The sequence below is a fragment of the Magallana gigas genome, chromosome 2, assembly GCF_963853765.1.
Source record: "Magallana gigas chromosome 2, xbMagGiga1.1, whole genome shotgun sequence".
NCBI classification, from domain to species: Eukaryota; Metazoa; Mollusca; class Bivalvia; order Ostreida; family Ostreidae; genus Magallana; species Magallana gigas.
Window position 1 is genome coordinate 16,189,353 of NC_088854.1, and position 17,094 is coordinate 16,206,446.

Here is a 17,094-nt window from a genome sequence, read left to right on the forward strand (position 1 = left end):
CTTAATTTGAACAATTTTGAATATACACCGTATACATACAAACATTGATATAAATATTGTCATTTAAGACACACACGCTATTTTCACTGTTTCGTAATTATCACATATATATAAAAGGTTTCGCCCTTCATTTTAACGATTTTGAATCCCCTTCCCATCAGGGTGCTTTGGTTAAATGTAGCCTAGAATTACCAGTAAAGAAGACAATAATGTGAACATTTTACAGACAAACAACCTTCTTCTGTAAGTGATTTCCAAAATTAAAACGTTGTCATATCCATTTTTTGGTTTAGGCCAAATCCTACATTTTTTAGATTATCATATTTTTCTATTACGCCTGCAGTTTCATACAAGCTATGACTAGTTGCCATTAGAAGGAATGTCAATTGTTTTGATACCTTTAATTTTAAATCTTCAATAACAATAAAAAAAAAATGCAATATTTGAAATGTTTATATTTGTCTTTGTTTAATAATAAATTTTTCTCTCGAAATTTTATCTGCAAAAAATTACTTAAAAAGGCATACCTGTTGTGATATTTTAAGGTAAATACACATTGATAGTCGTTTGATTTTGCATTTCATTCTACTAACACTAACAGTGAATATTTCGGTCTACTTGTTAAGATGGTTCTTTTTCATATTTTTTTCTTTTAAACCCCGTGTCCCTTTGACTTTGAATACCTGATGTTTTTAAGCTTTGGTGAATCTTTTAAGTAAAATTGACTGCAATCGACCATGAACGATTCTTATTTTGATCTTTACATATCATTTCATTTTATTAAGATATGGAAGTTGAATAGGTCAGTACATAGGAGAAGGGAATCAAATGATCTGTTTTCCAAAGGAGAAATATCTGATGAACAGCTATACTAGATTTTTTAAGGACGATTTTCAATAAAATTGGATCAGGTATACTGGTATTAATTTATCAGTTGGTTTAAGAAAATCTTATAGCTTGATTGACATGATGCATGAAAACTTGTTAAGCAGTTATAACTTGTCAAATTTTCCCGAACTGATAAAAAACTTTATTGATTTTAATTTTTAATGATTGGTCAAAAACAAAGACACATGTACAACTTCTAATAATAACCGTCTTTGTTCTTTGGATAGCTTTGCTCGACAGATTGGTTTACAATTCAAACTTACATTATGATATATTTATCTACAGCAGTAGAGTAGCACTACTCTTTTAACGATCTTCGTTGCAAAACAAACTGTCGTATCGGAAAAAAATGTTCATTCGAAACAAAAATTAAATTACATTGCTTAAACTATACATGTATTTAGATGACGAGATTCGTAATTATAAGCCTATTAAGAGAGTTCTACTAAGAGAGGTGTAATTAAATATTATTTGTCAAAAAAATACATTGCAATGACAAATAACAACAAAACGCTTTTTTGATTATAAGTTTTATTAGCTTTCTCTAGAACAATCTAAATCAGCTTACTAATATATACCACTAATGCAACTGCATGCATGTGGGTACATTATTTTAGGCTGCAAGTATATTCAGACGAAAACAATATCAGAAAAGGGATGGAAATAGACACGTATATTACTTTTTCATTCTGTTTAATATATCTATGAAATAGCGAATAAATAATAATGACTTTATAGCACTACAATTTTACGTGAAATATTTGGCAAAGGGGACGGGAAAGGGGTTAACATTATAGATACTTACATGTATGTAGAGGCAAGCAAGTTCCCGTATTTTAATTAAAAAATATTCTTATTTTTGTAAAAGGTTCTAATTTTTCCCCCCTAAAGACCACCTTTTGGTGGAGGCATTAAAGATTTAATATTTCAAATAAGGTATTGAAACTATAAAATTTTAACAAATGTTTAGCTAGTCGTAGACATTTTAGATTATATTCGTTTCCTTCCTATAAAAGGGTTCCGTATAAAGATTAACAAACATATTTAAATTTTAACCCCAAAGATTTTTTTCTTACTTGATCTTATGTGAAATTTTAATTTAAATATAATAGGTAATTTTCTTATCATGAAGCCTCCTTAATTACTATCCTACTTCATTAATTCGAATTTCTGTCTTTCATTTTTTACTATATCATAAGTATCATTAGCTCCAACAGATAGGATGTAAAAATGATGATTTACTTGTCAATCTGTTATAGTAAGGCAAATGGTATTCTATTTTGGTAATGAAAACAATTCCAATAATGCAAACGATAATAATACGTTATATTCATGCTAATTTTCTTCTTCTAAAAAGTCAGCTGTCTACAGGAGTCTCCAAGATGATAAAATGTGTAAAAAAAGGACGGCGGTGAGCATGAGCGGTTCCGGAGTTTCTGTGATTGACGCTCCTCTATGGATATCGGTTATGCAGACCTGACCGGTGAATTCTCCAGCTGATACCAATGTGTGCAGGAGAGTAAACGATGAATTCCATGGTATGCTCATCATATTTTTCTTTGTTTCAATATGACACCCACTTTCCCAATCGGTCTGATTAGCACAATCTCTGTGAACCACGTCACTTGTTACATGGACACCTACAATGTGCAAAATTAACCTATGTTCTTGGCATCAAAATTGTTTTTTAAAAAAATGTGAAATTTTAACCTCAGTGAAAAAAGGATCTATTTAATGTATTTAAGGATTTTCATATGGCTTGAATTTTTCTTCACGAGACCTTTTCTTTATTTCTAGAGCTGACGATTGAATTTTACAACTGGATAGGAAATGGAGCGATAACCTCACCTGGTAATCCAACTAGCTCTGTAAATATCAAAGATCCGGTTATATTCAAACAACCAGTACGAACAGAGTCCAAGGGCTCCTGGCAGGTGGCGTCCGACACCTGTGTAGCGCTGCTTCCCAGGGTGGCTGTGTTACACGACGCTGCAGAGTACGAGGACGATATCACACCATCCATCACTGCCAAGGTGGGAGCATCAGTGATCTGAGAGAGATCCACGTTGCTGAGATACGTACATTTTACACAGGACAGACTCAGTCCTAAAACAAAAGATATAGTATCAACTACTAAACTCAGATTGTCAACATAATAACTAAATTTTTGCTTACTTTTGATACTATAGTAGTATGCAGAGGCAATTGAAGAAAAATTAGCTCTTCCAAAAACTTATTCGATGCTCTTTTCACTTAATGTTTATTTTATATTATGATTAAATTTTAAGTAAGGGTGAAGTGCGGCGATATTGTACGTTTGAGAATAAGAATTTTAACATTTCTTGAACTGGCTTGTTACTGCCTGAAACTGACCAAAAATGTTTTCAAAAGATATGAAAGCAATAAATATGAAGTCCTACATGTTATTTGATTGAAAAGTGTGCATACAAGAACAGGACAATGCCTTTTTAATCACTCAGAACAGCTGCAGCTACAGACTTTTTTTTTTGAAGATTTAAAAATCTGAAAAAATATGAAAGGGGTTCATTGGTCTCCTCTCTACAACCATTTATTAAAAAAGTTAGAATTTTGCTAATTTCAGTTGTAACAGATATTCACAGAATCTGCAATGAATTTTAACAAAAGGTCCACAGACCTTGGCGGTTACCTGTGTACCATAGCCCGTGTAGAGAGCTGCATTTAAATGCTTCATTTGGAGTCAAGTTCCTGATTCGAGACGTCTGTGACTATTTTATTTAATTTTTGCAAACATCAGGGTATAAGAATGACGATTGTCGGATAATTCTGGGACTATCTATACAATAGATCCAGGAACCAAAATTTGTAACCTTCCAATTTTAAGAGACATGAGTCAAGTTCATCGCACATTCTCAGGTCATAATATTTAAGTGAAGTTGGAAATTCCGATGTATCTCCAAAAGAAAGGTTAAAGCAAACACAAATTATGGACTTTTTTTCAATAACCTTGAATTTGTTTGCAATAAGAACTTCAAATGTTCCTCAATAAGAAAATAAAAAATAGTCACCAATTTTGCACTTTTCCTTCCAGTGACCTTAACATGCGACAAAGACATATGAGTCAAAATCATGCCACACCCTCAGGTCATAAGCAACATTTGTTTGCAGTAAACTTTCCTCCACAAGAAAGATATAGACCAGAGACAAATTTCCACTTTTCCCTCCAGTTACCTTGAACTTTCCAAATGACCTTCGGTCAAAATTATGACAAATTCTCAGGTCTTAATCAATCTTCGTGTAAAGTAAGAACTCCCCATGTTTTCTAAGAAAAAAATGAACCGGTCACAATTGCACAGACAGACGGACAAGGTGTTACCATCCCCCTCCTTCAAACTTTGTTTGTGGAGGAGATATAAAAATGTCACATTGTAAACGGACGATGCACTTTCTTTTATCCGAAAGTTGAATGTAAGAATATTCAACAGTAAATGAAAAGTAATATTTTTGAATTTAAAATATACTTAATGACCATGAAAATGTGTAATTATAAAATATGTATCAATATTATGAAATAAGTACTCGAAAATGGTATCAAAAGCATACTTTGAAGTTAATATATTGCATGCATGTACAATACAAGCCTATATATCATTCTAATCACAATGTTTCCGTACAAAGCCCCCGTACGTCTTCTAATTAAGAAAACTAAATACTAACAAAGGCGTTTATTTCCACTACTTATGTTATAGTGCAGGTGTGTTTGGGGGATGGTTGTATGCTGCAATATTTGTATTCTCCATGCTTTTTGACAAAAATTACCAATATTTTTAAATAATTAACGAAATCATTTTACTTACACGTAAATATATTGAAGTGTTAACATACATACCTGAATTCACAGACAGAATAAAAATCAAACTTCTTAAGAATATGTTACACAAAATCATCTTGCAAATTCGAGTATCAGAGACAGCTGTGTGAAATGGTTTATATGTACGCCAAGCCATGTATTACTACCATCTCGATAGTAAAATCGATTTCACAATTTGGTCATTTCTGTATAAGATTTAACTCTCATTTTATTATATATTGTAGTTATATAAACAATCAAAACAGAATGTTCTATACATGCAATTTAAGCTTCACTTCACTTAAGTAATTATTAAAGGTTTCTGTTATTTTGACTTCAAATACTTCAGAATTTTCAGAATCGTTAATTGTGAAATCAATAGTGAAACTAGAAAAATATTGCTGTAATCGGAACGTTGAAACACTAATATGAAAAAAAACCCTGATGCATGCAAAAAGAGCGTTATGTTCTCTTAGAATTGACCTATATGACTAATGTAACTTTTAAGGAATCAATTTTATTTTTTATACTTTCTTGACATCATTTGCAGTAATGTACATTTAAATTAAAATTACATTCGTAATAAATGCACATTTAAGTTAAAATTATATTCGTAAATTCAATTTGATTTTTTAATATATCGGCAATCTAAGAAACTTTGTGGTAAATATGAATTATAATTTGCATAACAAATGTGTGGGTAAGCAATAAATGGAAATTAAAGATGGTAAACAGCAAAAATGCTACTTCACATCAATTGTACTGTAAACTAAGTATTGTTTTGTGCTATATTATAGAACTAGCATTTTTTTTTACTTTGTTATGTTGTTTTCTTGCGATGATAGTTATGATTTCAACACCATCAGGATTACGTTGTATATGTTGCTGTATAATGGTGGTAGACCTATTTGCAATTGGTTTATAATCTTATCTGAAATCACCCTTTTAGAACATTAAAAAACCCTGTTTTATGATGTCGGCTGTGAAAATGTTTTGCTTAAAACTGCTTTTGCAGATGAAATTAATGAGGATTTGCCTGTGCATTTTGATATTTTTGTTAAAATCCCCCCTATCAGGGAAATTCAAACAAAATGGCGAGTAATGTTTAAAAAAAAGAATTTTCATATCTTTGACAGCGTGAAACTGTAATTAACCCAATTCATTCCTTAGAAATCATTCAGACTTGTTCAGTGTCCTTAGTTATTTTATCACGAAGTAATACAACTCAGGAAAAACAATATCTGTTTTAAAGTCAACATTTACATTTTTCTTTTTTAATATAATTTGTGTGCTTCTTTGCTCAAGACATTTTATGTAATGAGTGTGGTAATACATCTTTCTGGGTACATCAAATGATCGCAGAATGCCAGAATCTTAAAAATGGAGTGGCTTCCTATTATTTAATGTATTAGCTTTACAGCCTTGTATGTCTTATGTACTCTCATTAAGGGTGATGTCATGAAACGCATTTCATTGCAAACTTGTGCAAACTTGACGTTTTTAGAGTGTGACAAAGAACAAGATTACCATGTGATGTTTAAATATATGATATGTAAACTTAAACTGCCTCTATGACTTGATATGACGTTTAATTTCAAGTTTGAAGTAGATGTATATATTTGTGCGAAGAACAATTTCAACATTGTTTAGCCAAGATCGGTACTTTCCACCTTAGCTATAGCTTGCATGGTCATTGTTTACGCAAAGAGCCCGACATATAATCATAAAAACTACAAATGTTTAACCACATATTAAGAACAAAATACTGTTAATTGTGTCGACCTTGAGATTACATTTATATTTCTAGGAAATTCCTAGGGAATTGCCGTAGCTTCTATGGCGGACAAGGCAATTCTTACCTCAATCTCGCGTTGTTTCATCGCCCTTTTCATCAACAGTCTTTTGCTTGCTTTCAATTTACATTAAATATAGTATATATATATCACCCCCAAAACATACTATTGTTAAAATTACACCTTTCTTGTAATCTTCTAGTAATCCATGGAGAGAGTGTAACAAATCGCATAATTTATCGTAGTTATTTACTTGTACGTTATATAGATGCAACAAACAGTCATGCTTGGAAGGATAATGCTAAGAATTGCATTTCTAGACAGTTTTCAATGTACGTGGCAATCTTTTTTTTCATACGTAAATAAACAATTTTTAAAACCTGTACTTTGTCCCAGTTAACCATTTCCATTGCGTTTAAAGTGTGTGCTATTCCATTAACTCTCAATTAATTCTTCCTATGACTAAGACACTCAATGGTTTCATTCAGTTACCGAATAATAATCTAACCTATTTCAAGATATTCATGCAGCACATTTATCTTTATTATTTTATATACAAAACTACAACAGAATATTTCATTAGAAAAGATTTCTCTTTTGAAGCATCCAATCTACAAAAATCTTGCTAGGTTGAAAAACGCGGCCAAAATGACAAAACGTACGGAGTTTTGCAAAAAACTAGCTACAAGACGCTAAAAAATGAGATAATGTGCAACACAAATACAAAATGCAATCATCAGTGGTCCCAGCGTTTCTGTTATTGGCGCTTTGTTTCCTCCCTGGACGTCTGAGAGGCAGACCTCACCGGTAAATTCTCCAGCAGATACCAAGGGATGTAAGAGAGAAAACGACTGATACCAAGGCAAGTCTGACCAATTCCCCTGTGTTTTACTGATACATCCGCTGCTGAATGTCGTCTGATTTGCACAATCTCTGTGGACAACATTCCCTGTTACATTGACACCTAAAAAATCGCATTAATCAGACTTTATGAAAGAAGGAACTTTTCATTCGATGACTTAAAGCGCTAGATGTTCGAGGCAAATTCTAGAATTGACTGTTGAAAATTGGCTATAAAGTTCACCTGGTAATCCAACTAGCTCTGTAAATACCAAAGAGCCGGTTATATTCAAACAACCAGTACGGACGGTGTCCGAGGGCTCCTGGCAGGTGGCATCCGACACCTGGGTAGCGCTGCTTCCCAGGGTGGCTGTGTCACAAGACGCTGCAGAGTACGAGGACGATATCACGCCATTAATCACTGCCAAGGTGGTAGCATCAGTGATCTGGGTGAGATCCACGTTGCTTAGATACGTGCATTTTACACACGACAGACCCAGTCCTAAAACAGAAAAAAATGGTTACAAAATCAGATTGGCAAAACATTGCTTTCAAAATACAACCCTCATACTTCCTATACCCCGGTACTTATTGAAAGTTAGAACTATGTGGAGACACTCTTGAATATCGGGTATTAATAGCTCCTTTACGATACGGTTCAAGATTATTTTTGGGAGTTGATTTTAATCAACTCTCCTATGCAGTTACTCAGACAAACCGAAAGTGAAACTGTGTTTGGACCTCAGCACAAATCATTGCTGCTGACAAGACTTAGTTCTTGAAAATAATTGATAAATTCTATGTAATGTATGCTAAGGCATTGTTTTTCAAGGAAACTTATTTATAAATACCTTGAAAATAGTCAGATTTTAAATGGTAAGAACAATTCAAATATTTTTTGTAGTCATATATATTCCTACGCCAGAGTTCTACATAGTCTCGTTCAACTCGACGCTCGGCTGTCTCCGTGAGTCCTTGTCGGAGATTTACGATGTCAGCCGAGCGTTTGGTTGAACGAGACTAGAGTTCAATATTGCTTGGATCCATACAATTTTCGAGAAATATTTCTATTACTGATACATAGTTTGATTGAATTAATTTTATCTTTAAATATTATTTAACATGATTCATATGGGGGTTTCTCGACATTCTTGTCGAAAAAGTCCAAAAATTCATATTATAAAAATGTGCGTAATTCAAATTAGAAACTTCATGTACTTGTCATGCAAAATAACATATCATTGATTTTAAAATAAATAAACATCGACAAAATCAACTCCCGTCAGTTCTTCAGTACTTTGATTTTAAATATGACTACTACTCTATATGTTCCAATTTTAATTCAATATCATTTTCGGAATCCAAGTAATGTACATGTATAGCATACGATTTCGTTCTAACTTTTTAATTTCTCTTTTAAAAAGATTAATTTCAATCTATTAATAAGCCAACGCCGAAGCTATAAAAATTTTAGAGGTTTTAAAAAGCACACACAAATTATGATGTTGAATGTGGTTATAAGCACATGAATTTGATGCATGTATAAACTGGATTTACGCCAAAAGCTTTTATGGGAGGTAGGCACAAACATTAGGATAATAAATACGTATGCAGAAGGAACAAGGTCACACATTGAGTGTCTTATCTACATTTCGTTATTCAACTTAATTGCTTTTTTAGGTTTCAAAACAAATAATGGTATACCGATACTTGGTGTAAAGAAATCAACGAGCGAGAAAATTTAATAATAAATACATTTTGGATTCGAATTGAAATGATACTAATGGTTTGTTTCGTTTAATGAGTTAAGTTCGGCCTTCATTCATATACATTGATCACGGTATCAAAATCAAATGAACGGACTTTATTAATTATTGTCAAGTTAATCTCAAATAGGTACATAGAATTTCATGTGTTTATGATTTTACAAACAATTTGGCACAAAATTTAATTAATGTTTCATTTGCTTTTGCGATTACAGTAGTTTTTCTGACAAACACCGTAATGATTTAAGAAAATGAAATTCTCAATTTCATGTTCCTTTTAAACCGATATTATAGATATTCATGTTAAACTTATGAATGAGAATTTAATTTAAACATATTTTATTGAGTAATCAAATGGATTAGGCAACAGGCAAAGCCCATATAAACCCTCTCCAAAATACAAAGTCAAGAAGTGGTGTTATAAAATAATCATAGAATATAGTATATACACATGTAGTATGTAGTATAATTTACCAGTTTACAGAGTGATATATTATTGATATATTTGTATACAAGACAAAGGATAATTGGATAATAAATAATAAGCTTGACTTTTGTCATATGATGATAAATTAACTTGTTGCTTTACATATACACAACTGTACATGAACACATTCATTCCTACATTTATAAACCCATCACCTCATTCATTGAATGAGGTGAATGAGAAGCGATTACTACTGGAATTAAAAGACAGGTTCTACGAAGGTCCGGATTTGTTTTAGTTAGAAAAAAACCCTCTGATTAACACTTCTCGATCTATTTTATGAACTGATGATTAATACATGGAAGTTAAATCTGTGACATAAGGTATTTGTTCTGTCTGTCCCTATCTTGCCCATGTCTACAGTCTGAGGGAACTTAATGTTTTGTTTTTGTTTTGCTCAACAATTTTAAACCGCAGCAGACAAACTATCTAAATTAAGTATAGATATTCAACAATAAATTCCCATCAAATGCATCCCAAATGCTGTCTACGTTTCTATGACCCTGTTCTCATCTTTAATCAATGCATATTAAGAACACATTCAAAAAATATATAATTCTCATATTTGAACCAATTAATGCGTATGAAACTTTGCCTATTATTGTTCTTGGAAATGTAAAATAGGCATGCTTCTGATTTATTTTTAGGTTAGATTTCTGACCAAAAACATGGTCTCAGTGATCTGCATCTCGGAGACACATGCACATTGGGACATAAGCATTGAGGTTACTTTTTAGACACATGCATTGCTTGCATTTTATACTTATTAAGGAAAAGATCTTGTAAATGGTTCCAGATTGTCTTTTTAGTGATTAATCCATAATGGTGTCATAATTGATTTGATAATTATTTTTCCCGTACTTTACGGCTTTAAAGAAATTGTGTAGAAAATTAAACAGTTTTAATACACTTGTTTAACGTCGTTTTTTTTGGAAAGACTGTAGGCATTCTAGATATACTTCATTAGTCAAAAGTGAAACAAACTCCGAGATTTGTTTCTTATAACCGGGTTTTCCAACGGAAAAATCTGATTATTGAAATGGTAAAAATGGCAAGCGGGCGTGTGGGCGGGAGGGCGGCTGCAAAAAGGGTACCCTCATTGTACGGATAACTCCTTCTACAGTTTTAAAGGTAGATAATTGATCTTTTGCAGATGAATTGTGCATATATCAGAGTTGTGCATATTGCTAGGATTTAGATTTCGGATAATTTATGAAAAAAGTACTAGCTTTTGAACTTTTTTTTGGCATTTAGGGTACTCCATTTCACTGGATACGGTATGTAGTGTTTATCAATTCAGGGTTGACAGTTCACATAAAGGAAAACCCGGTTGCTGTCACATTGAAAGGTTTTCACTTGTTTCTTTCTTATTTCATTAAAAAAACAGTTTAAAACATGAATTTTCTTTGTGTTTACAAAACATTAAAGCTCCATGTTGCACTATCAAACAAAGCTATTGTTATGAAGCATCATTCAAAGAATTCATATTTGAATTTCATAAAACCGTAGGCATCTTTCGTTTACAAGATCTTGACCAGATCTTGACAATTTATGAAAAATTGCATGTTTCCTTTTTCATTAGTCCCGCGTCAGTCCGTAGTTCCGATTTACCACTATAAAACACCATAAAATATGTCGGTTAATTCACCTTCCCTTTTATCAACATTTTATGTACCTAACCAAACTATGATTTTGAAATATTCTAAGAAAGGCACTGTGCTGGATAATAATGCCAGTGCCAAGGTGGTATTTTTGCATCCGTCTTAGCTGCATGAATAGAAAAATTCAAATGTGCAATAAAATAGACCATTGCTCAAAGAGTTTTTAACCACCTTTGTTATCATTATATCTCACCTGTCAGGTGACCTTTCAAAAATAAATTCCTACAGGAAATTAGTTTTTCCCATAGAAGAATCAACTTTCCGATAGGAATTTAAAAAATACAAGAACTTCTTCTAGGAATTTAAATTCCGGTAGGATTTGCAAAATCCGATAGAAAAACTTTATTTCCTCTAGGAGACCTACCTGTCTGAATCAAATTTCTACAGGAACGGCCTTTCTCCTATAAGAAATATCATTCCTATTGGATAATTAGAAACTCCTGTGTGAATGTCAATGTTTCCTGTAGGAGAGTCATTTCTCCCATTTGAATTATTATTTTCCTACGGGGTATTATTTTTTAAAGGTAAATATCTCAACTGTCAGGTGAAACACATTAAAAACAAAAGAAGATATACACTCTCTAGACAATGATCTATCACTTGAAGAAATGAAATTTCCCTAAATGCATCTTAAAAGTGTCACCTTGTCACTGGCATAATTATCCGGCATAATGTTTACTAATAAAGGTCAACTGAAAATAATTTGATGATCTAGAACATTTTAAATTAGTTTTTAAGAAAAAGTATTAAAACCATGTTTGAAGATGTTATATTACAAATACATTTCAGATTCAAGTATTCTCTATCCGCATGAAACCTTTTTTGTGCATGTAATTTTCAACTACATACAAGAAAACTGAAGAAGACGATTTCCACTCGAAACAACATTAGAAGTAATATTTTATCCTCCTTGCAGCGTAAAAAAAAATTGCAAAAAACCCAACATTTCATTCACACTTATATTTCTCTTACCTGAATTCACTGACTGAATAAAAATTAAACTTTTTAGGAATATGTTGCACAACGCCATCTTCCCGATCTGAGTAAATGTTGTATCAAAGGTTATGGATATGTATGTCAAAGGTTTGTTTCAAACCCAGTTATGCTCAACCATGCATTACGACCCTCTCAATTACAGAATCAAATATACAACTAAGTCTATTTTGCACAAGTTATCTCTGTCATCTTATTTTATGTTAGTGTATGTAAATGTAAACAACAGAACCTGAGGATACTTTGCATTTAAATCCCGTGACTCCGATTATCGTTCATTGTCATTGTTAAGATAGAGACCTTAAATATTGACATATTTTGGAAACATTAAAACAATTTTTTTTTGCATAAAACAACACTTATGCAAGCAATAGCTGCTAAATGTTCTCTCCCACTTGGCTCTGACCCAAGAACACGATTTGAATGAATGTACTTGTAACTTTTGAAAACTGTTAATTATATGAAGACATGGTTATGTATCACTTAATTTAAGCCATAAGGTAACCGGTTTTGTATCATTGCTGCGATGGTTTTGCATTGATGACCTTTGTGTTTTTATTTCTGATACACCATGGTTTAGCTGTGCTCTAACAGCTGTGGTGTATCCAGATAGACCATATTCAGATTATAAATAAAGTGAAACAAGCAAAAAAAGATTTATTGACAAAATAATGAAAAAAAAGTTTCCTTGCATATACATGTATCAAAACACAAACTTTTTTTAAGCATGATACTGAACCGAGTGCAAAATTAGGATCCAAAAATGCATAGTTTTAAAAATTCACACGCATTTGTTTTATGCCTTAAAATTAAAAACACAATTGTTAAAGACTGACTTCGAGGAATCACTTTTCTCGTCGTTGTCGGAATGTTTTCCTAATAATGGCGATACATCTAGATCCATCTCGGGCGTTAATGCAATCTCACATTTCGTCTTCTTGGGCGGATCCAAAACTTTCGAAACACTTTCTTGAAGAACGGAATTTGAACGCTTGTACTTCCTAACAGCGGATTCGGACCTATGACCGGTTCTACTCATGATATCTTGCTCGTCGACGCCCGCTTGATACAGCTGGGTAGCACAAGTCCTTTTACCGGAATGATTTGTAAAATTCCCGACAAGTCCAGCGTTTCTGGTTATCTCTTTCATCAGACCCTTGATTTTGTTTATCCCAAGAACCTGCTCGCTGTACTTGATACCACTTGCCAAAGGTCGTCTGTAAAATGGACCCCTGTGTCCGAGGGCGCCAGGTAAAAGTCAGCCAAACATCTCTCCGCTGAAAAAACAAAACAGGAATTCGATGGTCACGTCGAATACTGTATTTACAAATATAAAAAATTTAAATACAGCTACTCTATTTCCATAATCCTAATAACGGGAAACCTTAACCAACATCTCATGGAAAAATGCACATTATAAAAATATACATTTTATACTTTAATAATATTTACAAAGTTTAACTCACCATTGAGGCAGTAGTGTTTGATGTCCTTGTTTTGCAACTGAATACCGTCCTCCATAATTAACTGTCTGCAAACTGAATTTTGTTCTCGTGGTTTCCAGATTGAGGTCCGATTGGTCAAATTTTAGCCGCGCCAATTTCATGTTAGATCACAGTTTTATTATTAAAACTGATGCAATAATTTGAATACGCAATGATACAAAACATTTAGAGTAACCTTTGAACTCGTGCATCTTCCGATACCAGTCTCGGGGGCTCCGCCCCCTCGACCGGTATCGGAAGATACACTCGTTCAAGGGTACTCTAAATATTACAAAATACATGACCTACATGTATGTAAGTTTAAAAAAATCAACTTTTTAAATTTTTATTACCGACTTTATTTTCAGTTGATGGATTCGGAAATGGTTCTTAGAATTTATTTAACGAGCATTCAAATTCAAATTTCGTGTATATGCATGAATGCAATTTTTATTTTTGTATTTTATGTCCTGAGTCATCTGTGCTTTCAACGCTTTTCGGGATAATAGAACTGCATTGCTTTATACGGTTAACGGTGGTTGATTCAGCTGCGACGTGAAACCATGCTGCTAACACTTAAAAATGTTTTTTTTTCAGTTGGCTCTGAGTAGTAATGATAAAAAACTGTTGTGTAATACGGATAACAGTGATGGGGTTTTGCATGTGCTTTATTATACCTGTTCGTTAAGACCAGTCCTATCAGGGAATTTCAAACCAAAGAGGGGAGCATTTTTAAAAATAGATTTTTAAAGCTGTTACGATGTAGAACTGTAATTAACCCTTTTCATCCCTATAAAGGGATGCCATTCGGATAAAATACACAAAGTGTCCTTTTTATCGTGGTAGACTAAAAACCAAACGTAATAAAAATAACTTTAAAACACATTTAACTTGCCAAGTTTCATAGCAAAGAGGTCTTAAGTTATAGTTTCCATGAATATACCGTGTAACAGAAACCTAATGAAACTGAACAGTAATCAAAGGTCGACACTATTCTTTTATTAATCTGCAATCATACGAATTTGATTAGCGATAATTCAAATTTGTTTACTATAAATGTAATTTTCTGAAATCTCCAACATCGATTCATACATTGAGAAAAAAAACAATATTTGTTTAAAAGTCAAAATTATTTTAAATATTAGTTTTGTTTGTTTTTTTCAATGCGTTTAAGTGTTTCCTTGAAACATTTTATGTTATTAGTGTGGCAACTTCAAGGGCGTTTCATGTAATGGACATGTATTATACACATCACTGAATGTAATATCTAATTCAAATTGGGGTTGTTTCCCTTCAATTTAGATATTGGCAAAATAACCCGTATGCCCTGTATAGTTTCATTGTCAAGTACTTGTGTCAAATATTATTAAATAAAAGAGAAAGAAAGACAGAAAGAAAAAGGGTCAGTCTTGAACGAGGCAATCGAGGTTATTTTTCCGCTTTTCGGAAATGTTCAAAGACGATTAGTATTTGTATGTACCTAAGGGAGAAGCAAATTGGTTTATAAATAGTTTTTAGCTCACCTGAGCTGAAAGCTCAAGTGAGGTATTCTGATCACATTTTGTCTGTCGTCCGTCTGTCTGTCCGTCCGTCTGTCTGTAAACTTTTCACATTTTCATTCTTCTCAAGAACTACTAGGCCAATTTCAACAAAACTTAGCACAAAGCATCCTTAGCCTAAGGGGATTAAAAGTTGTGAAAATTAAGGACCACACCGTTTTGCAAAGGGAGATAATTAGGAATTTTTGAAAATTTTCGAGAAATTTTCAAAAATCTTCTTCTCATGAATCATAATACCAGGAAAGCTGAAACTTGTGTGAAAGCATCCCCTCAGGTAGTGTAGATTCAAAGTTGTGAAAATCATGACCCCTGGGGGTAGGGTGGGGCCACAATGGGGGGTTGAAATTTAACATAGAATATATAGAGTAAATCTTTAAAAATCTTCTTCTCAAAAACTAATCAGCCAGCAAAGCTGAAACTTGTGTGGAAGCATCCTCAGGTAGTGTAGATTCAAAGTTGTGAAAATCATGACCCCTGGGGGTAGGGTGGGGCCACAATGGGGGGGGGGGTCGAAGTTTAACATATGAGTATATAGAGTAAATCTTTAAAAATCTTCTTCTCAGAAACTAATCAGCCAGGAAAGCTGAAACTTGTGTGAAAGCATCCTCAGGTAGTGTAGATTCAAAGTTGTGAAAATTATGACCCCCTGGGGTAGGTTGGGGCCACAATGGGGGGTCGAAGTTTAACATATGAGTATATAGAGTAAATTTTTAAAAATCTTCTTCTCAGAAACTAATCATCCAGGAAAGCTGAAATTTGTGTGGAAGCATCATCAGGTAGTGTAGATTCAAAGTTGGGAAAATCATGACCCCCGGAGGTAGGGTGGGGCCACAATGGGGGGTCGAATTTTTACATAGGAATAACGAGTAAATCTTTAAAAATCTTCTTCACAGAAACTAATCAGACAGCAAAGCTGAAACTTGTGTGAAAGCATTCTCAGGTAGTGTAGATTCAAAGTTGTGAAAATCATGACCCCCGGGGGTAGGGTGGGGCCACAATGGGGGGTCGAAGTTTAACATATGGATATATAGAGTAAATCTTTAAAAATCTTCTTCTCAGAAACTAATCAGCCAGGAAAGCTGAAATTTTTGTGAAACATCATCAGGTAGTGTAGATTCAAAGTTGTGAAAATCATGACCCCCGGTGGTAGGGTGGGGCCACAGTGGGGGTCGAAGTTTAACATATGGATATATAGAGTAAATCTTTAAAAATCTTCTCCTCAGAAACTAATCAGCCAGGAAAGCTGACACTTGTGTGGAAACATCATCAGGTAGTGTAGATTCAAAGTTGTGAAAATCATGACCCCCGGTGGTAGGGTGGGGCTACAATGGGGGGGGGGGGGTCAAAATTTTACATAGGAATATACAGAGTAAATCTTTAAAAATCTTCTTCTCAGAAACTAATCAGCCAGGAAAGCTGAAACTTGTGTGGAAGCATCCTCAGGCAGTGTAGATTCAAAGTTGTGAAAATCATGACCCCCGGGGTTAGGGTGGGGCCACAATGGGGGATCGAATTTTTACATAGGAATATATAGAGTAAATCTTTAAAAATCTTCTTCTCAGAAACTAATCCGCCAGATGATTCTTTATAATTGTTAAGACTTTGGCCCAAGGACAATTCTTTGGCCTCACAAGGAGGTTCAGAGTTTGATGTAGGTTTATATCCCATATATAAACTATTGTTATGGATCTTTTTGAGAACTGCAAACTCAACATATGATATGACTATAAAATCATCCTGTTAGAAAAGGGACTTATGATTATAAACATAAGAATATCCAGGGGAAAAATGGAT

General features: G+C 33.4%; 2 protein-coding genes across 2 annotated transcripts; both read right to left on the reverse strand.

Annotated features, from left to right (window-relative positions):
* Positions 1–2,253: 2,253 nt before the first annotated feature.
* On the reverse strand, positions 2,254–4,830 carry LOC117681866 (uncharacterized). The gene is made up of 3 exons (XM_034448223.2): positions 4,757–4,830; positions 2,737–2,994; positions 2,254–2,528 (listed from the first exon to the last, which is right to left on the reverse strand). Exons 1-3 carry the CDS (start codon positions 4,812–4,814, stop codon positions 2,254–2,256), a joined length of 591 nt encoding a protein of 196 aa, XP_034304114.2. The 5' UTR covers positions 4,815–4,830.
* Positions 4,831–6,786: 1,956 nt separating this feature from the next.
* On the reverse strand, positions 6,787–12,371 carry LOC105320794 (uncharacterized). The gene is made up of 3 exons (XM_011418866.4): positions 12,237–12,371; positions 7,595–7,852; positions 6,787–7,474 (listed from the first exon to the last, which is right to left on the reverse strand). Exons 1-3 carry the CDS (start codon positions 12,292–12,294, stop codon positions 7,203–7,205), a joined length of 588 nt encoding a protein of 195 aa, XP_011417168.3. The 5' UTR covers positions 12,295–12,371; the 3' UTR covers positions 6,787–7,202.
* Positions 12,372–17,094: the final 4,723 nt, after the last annotated feature.

Excerpts from the sequence above, each read along its gene's own strand:
- LOC117681866 (XM_034448223.2), bottom strand. The coding sequence starts at position 4,814 with ATGATTTTGTGTAACATATTCTTAAGAAGTTTGATTTTTATTCTGTCT. Across the intron at positions 2,995-4,756 it reads TATTCTGTCTGTGAATTCAG|GACTGAGTCTGTCCTGTGTA; the intron begins GTATGTATGTTA and ends CTTTTGTTTTAG. Across the intron at positions 2,529-2,736 it reads AGAGCTAGTTGGATTACCAG|GTGTCCATGTAACAAGTGAC; the intron begins GTGAGGTTATCG and ends TGCACATTGTAG.
- LOC105320794 (XM_011418866.4), bottom strand. The coding sequence starts at position 12,294 with ATGGCGTTGTGCAACATATTCCTAAAAAGTTTAATTTTTATTCAGTCA. Across the intron at positions 7,853-12,236 it reads TATTCAGTCAGTGAATTCAG|GACTGGGTCTGTCGTGTGTA; the intron begins GTAAGAGAAATA and ends TTTCTGTTTTAG. Across the intron at positions 7,475-7,594 it reads AGAGCTAGTTGGATTACCAG|GTGTCAATGTAACAGGGAAT; the intron begins GTGAACTTTATA and ends GCGATTTTTTAG.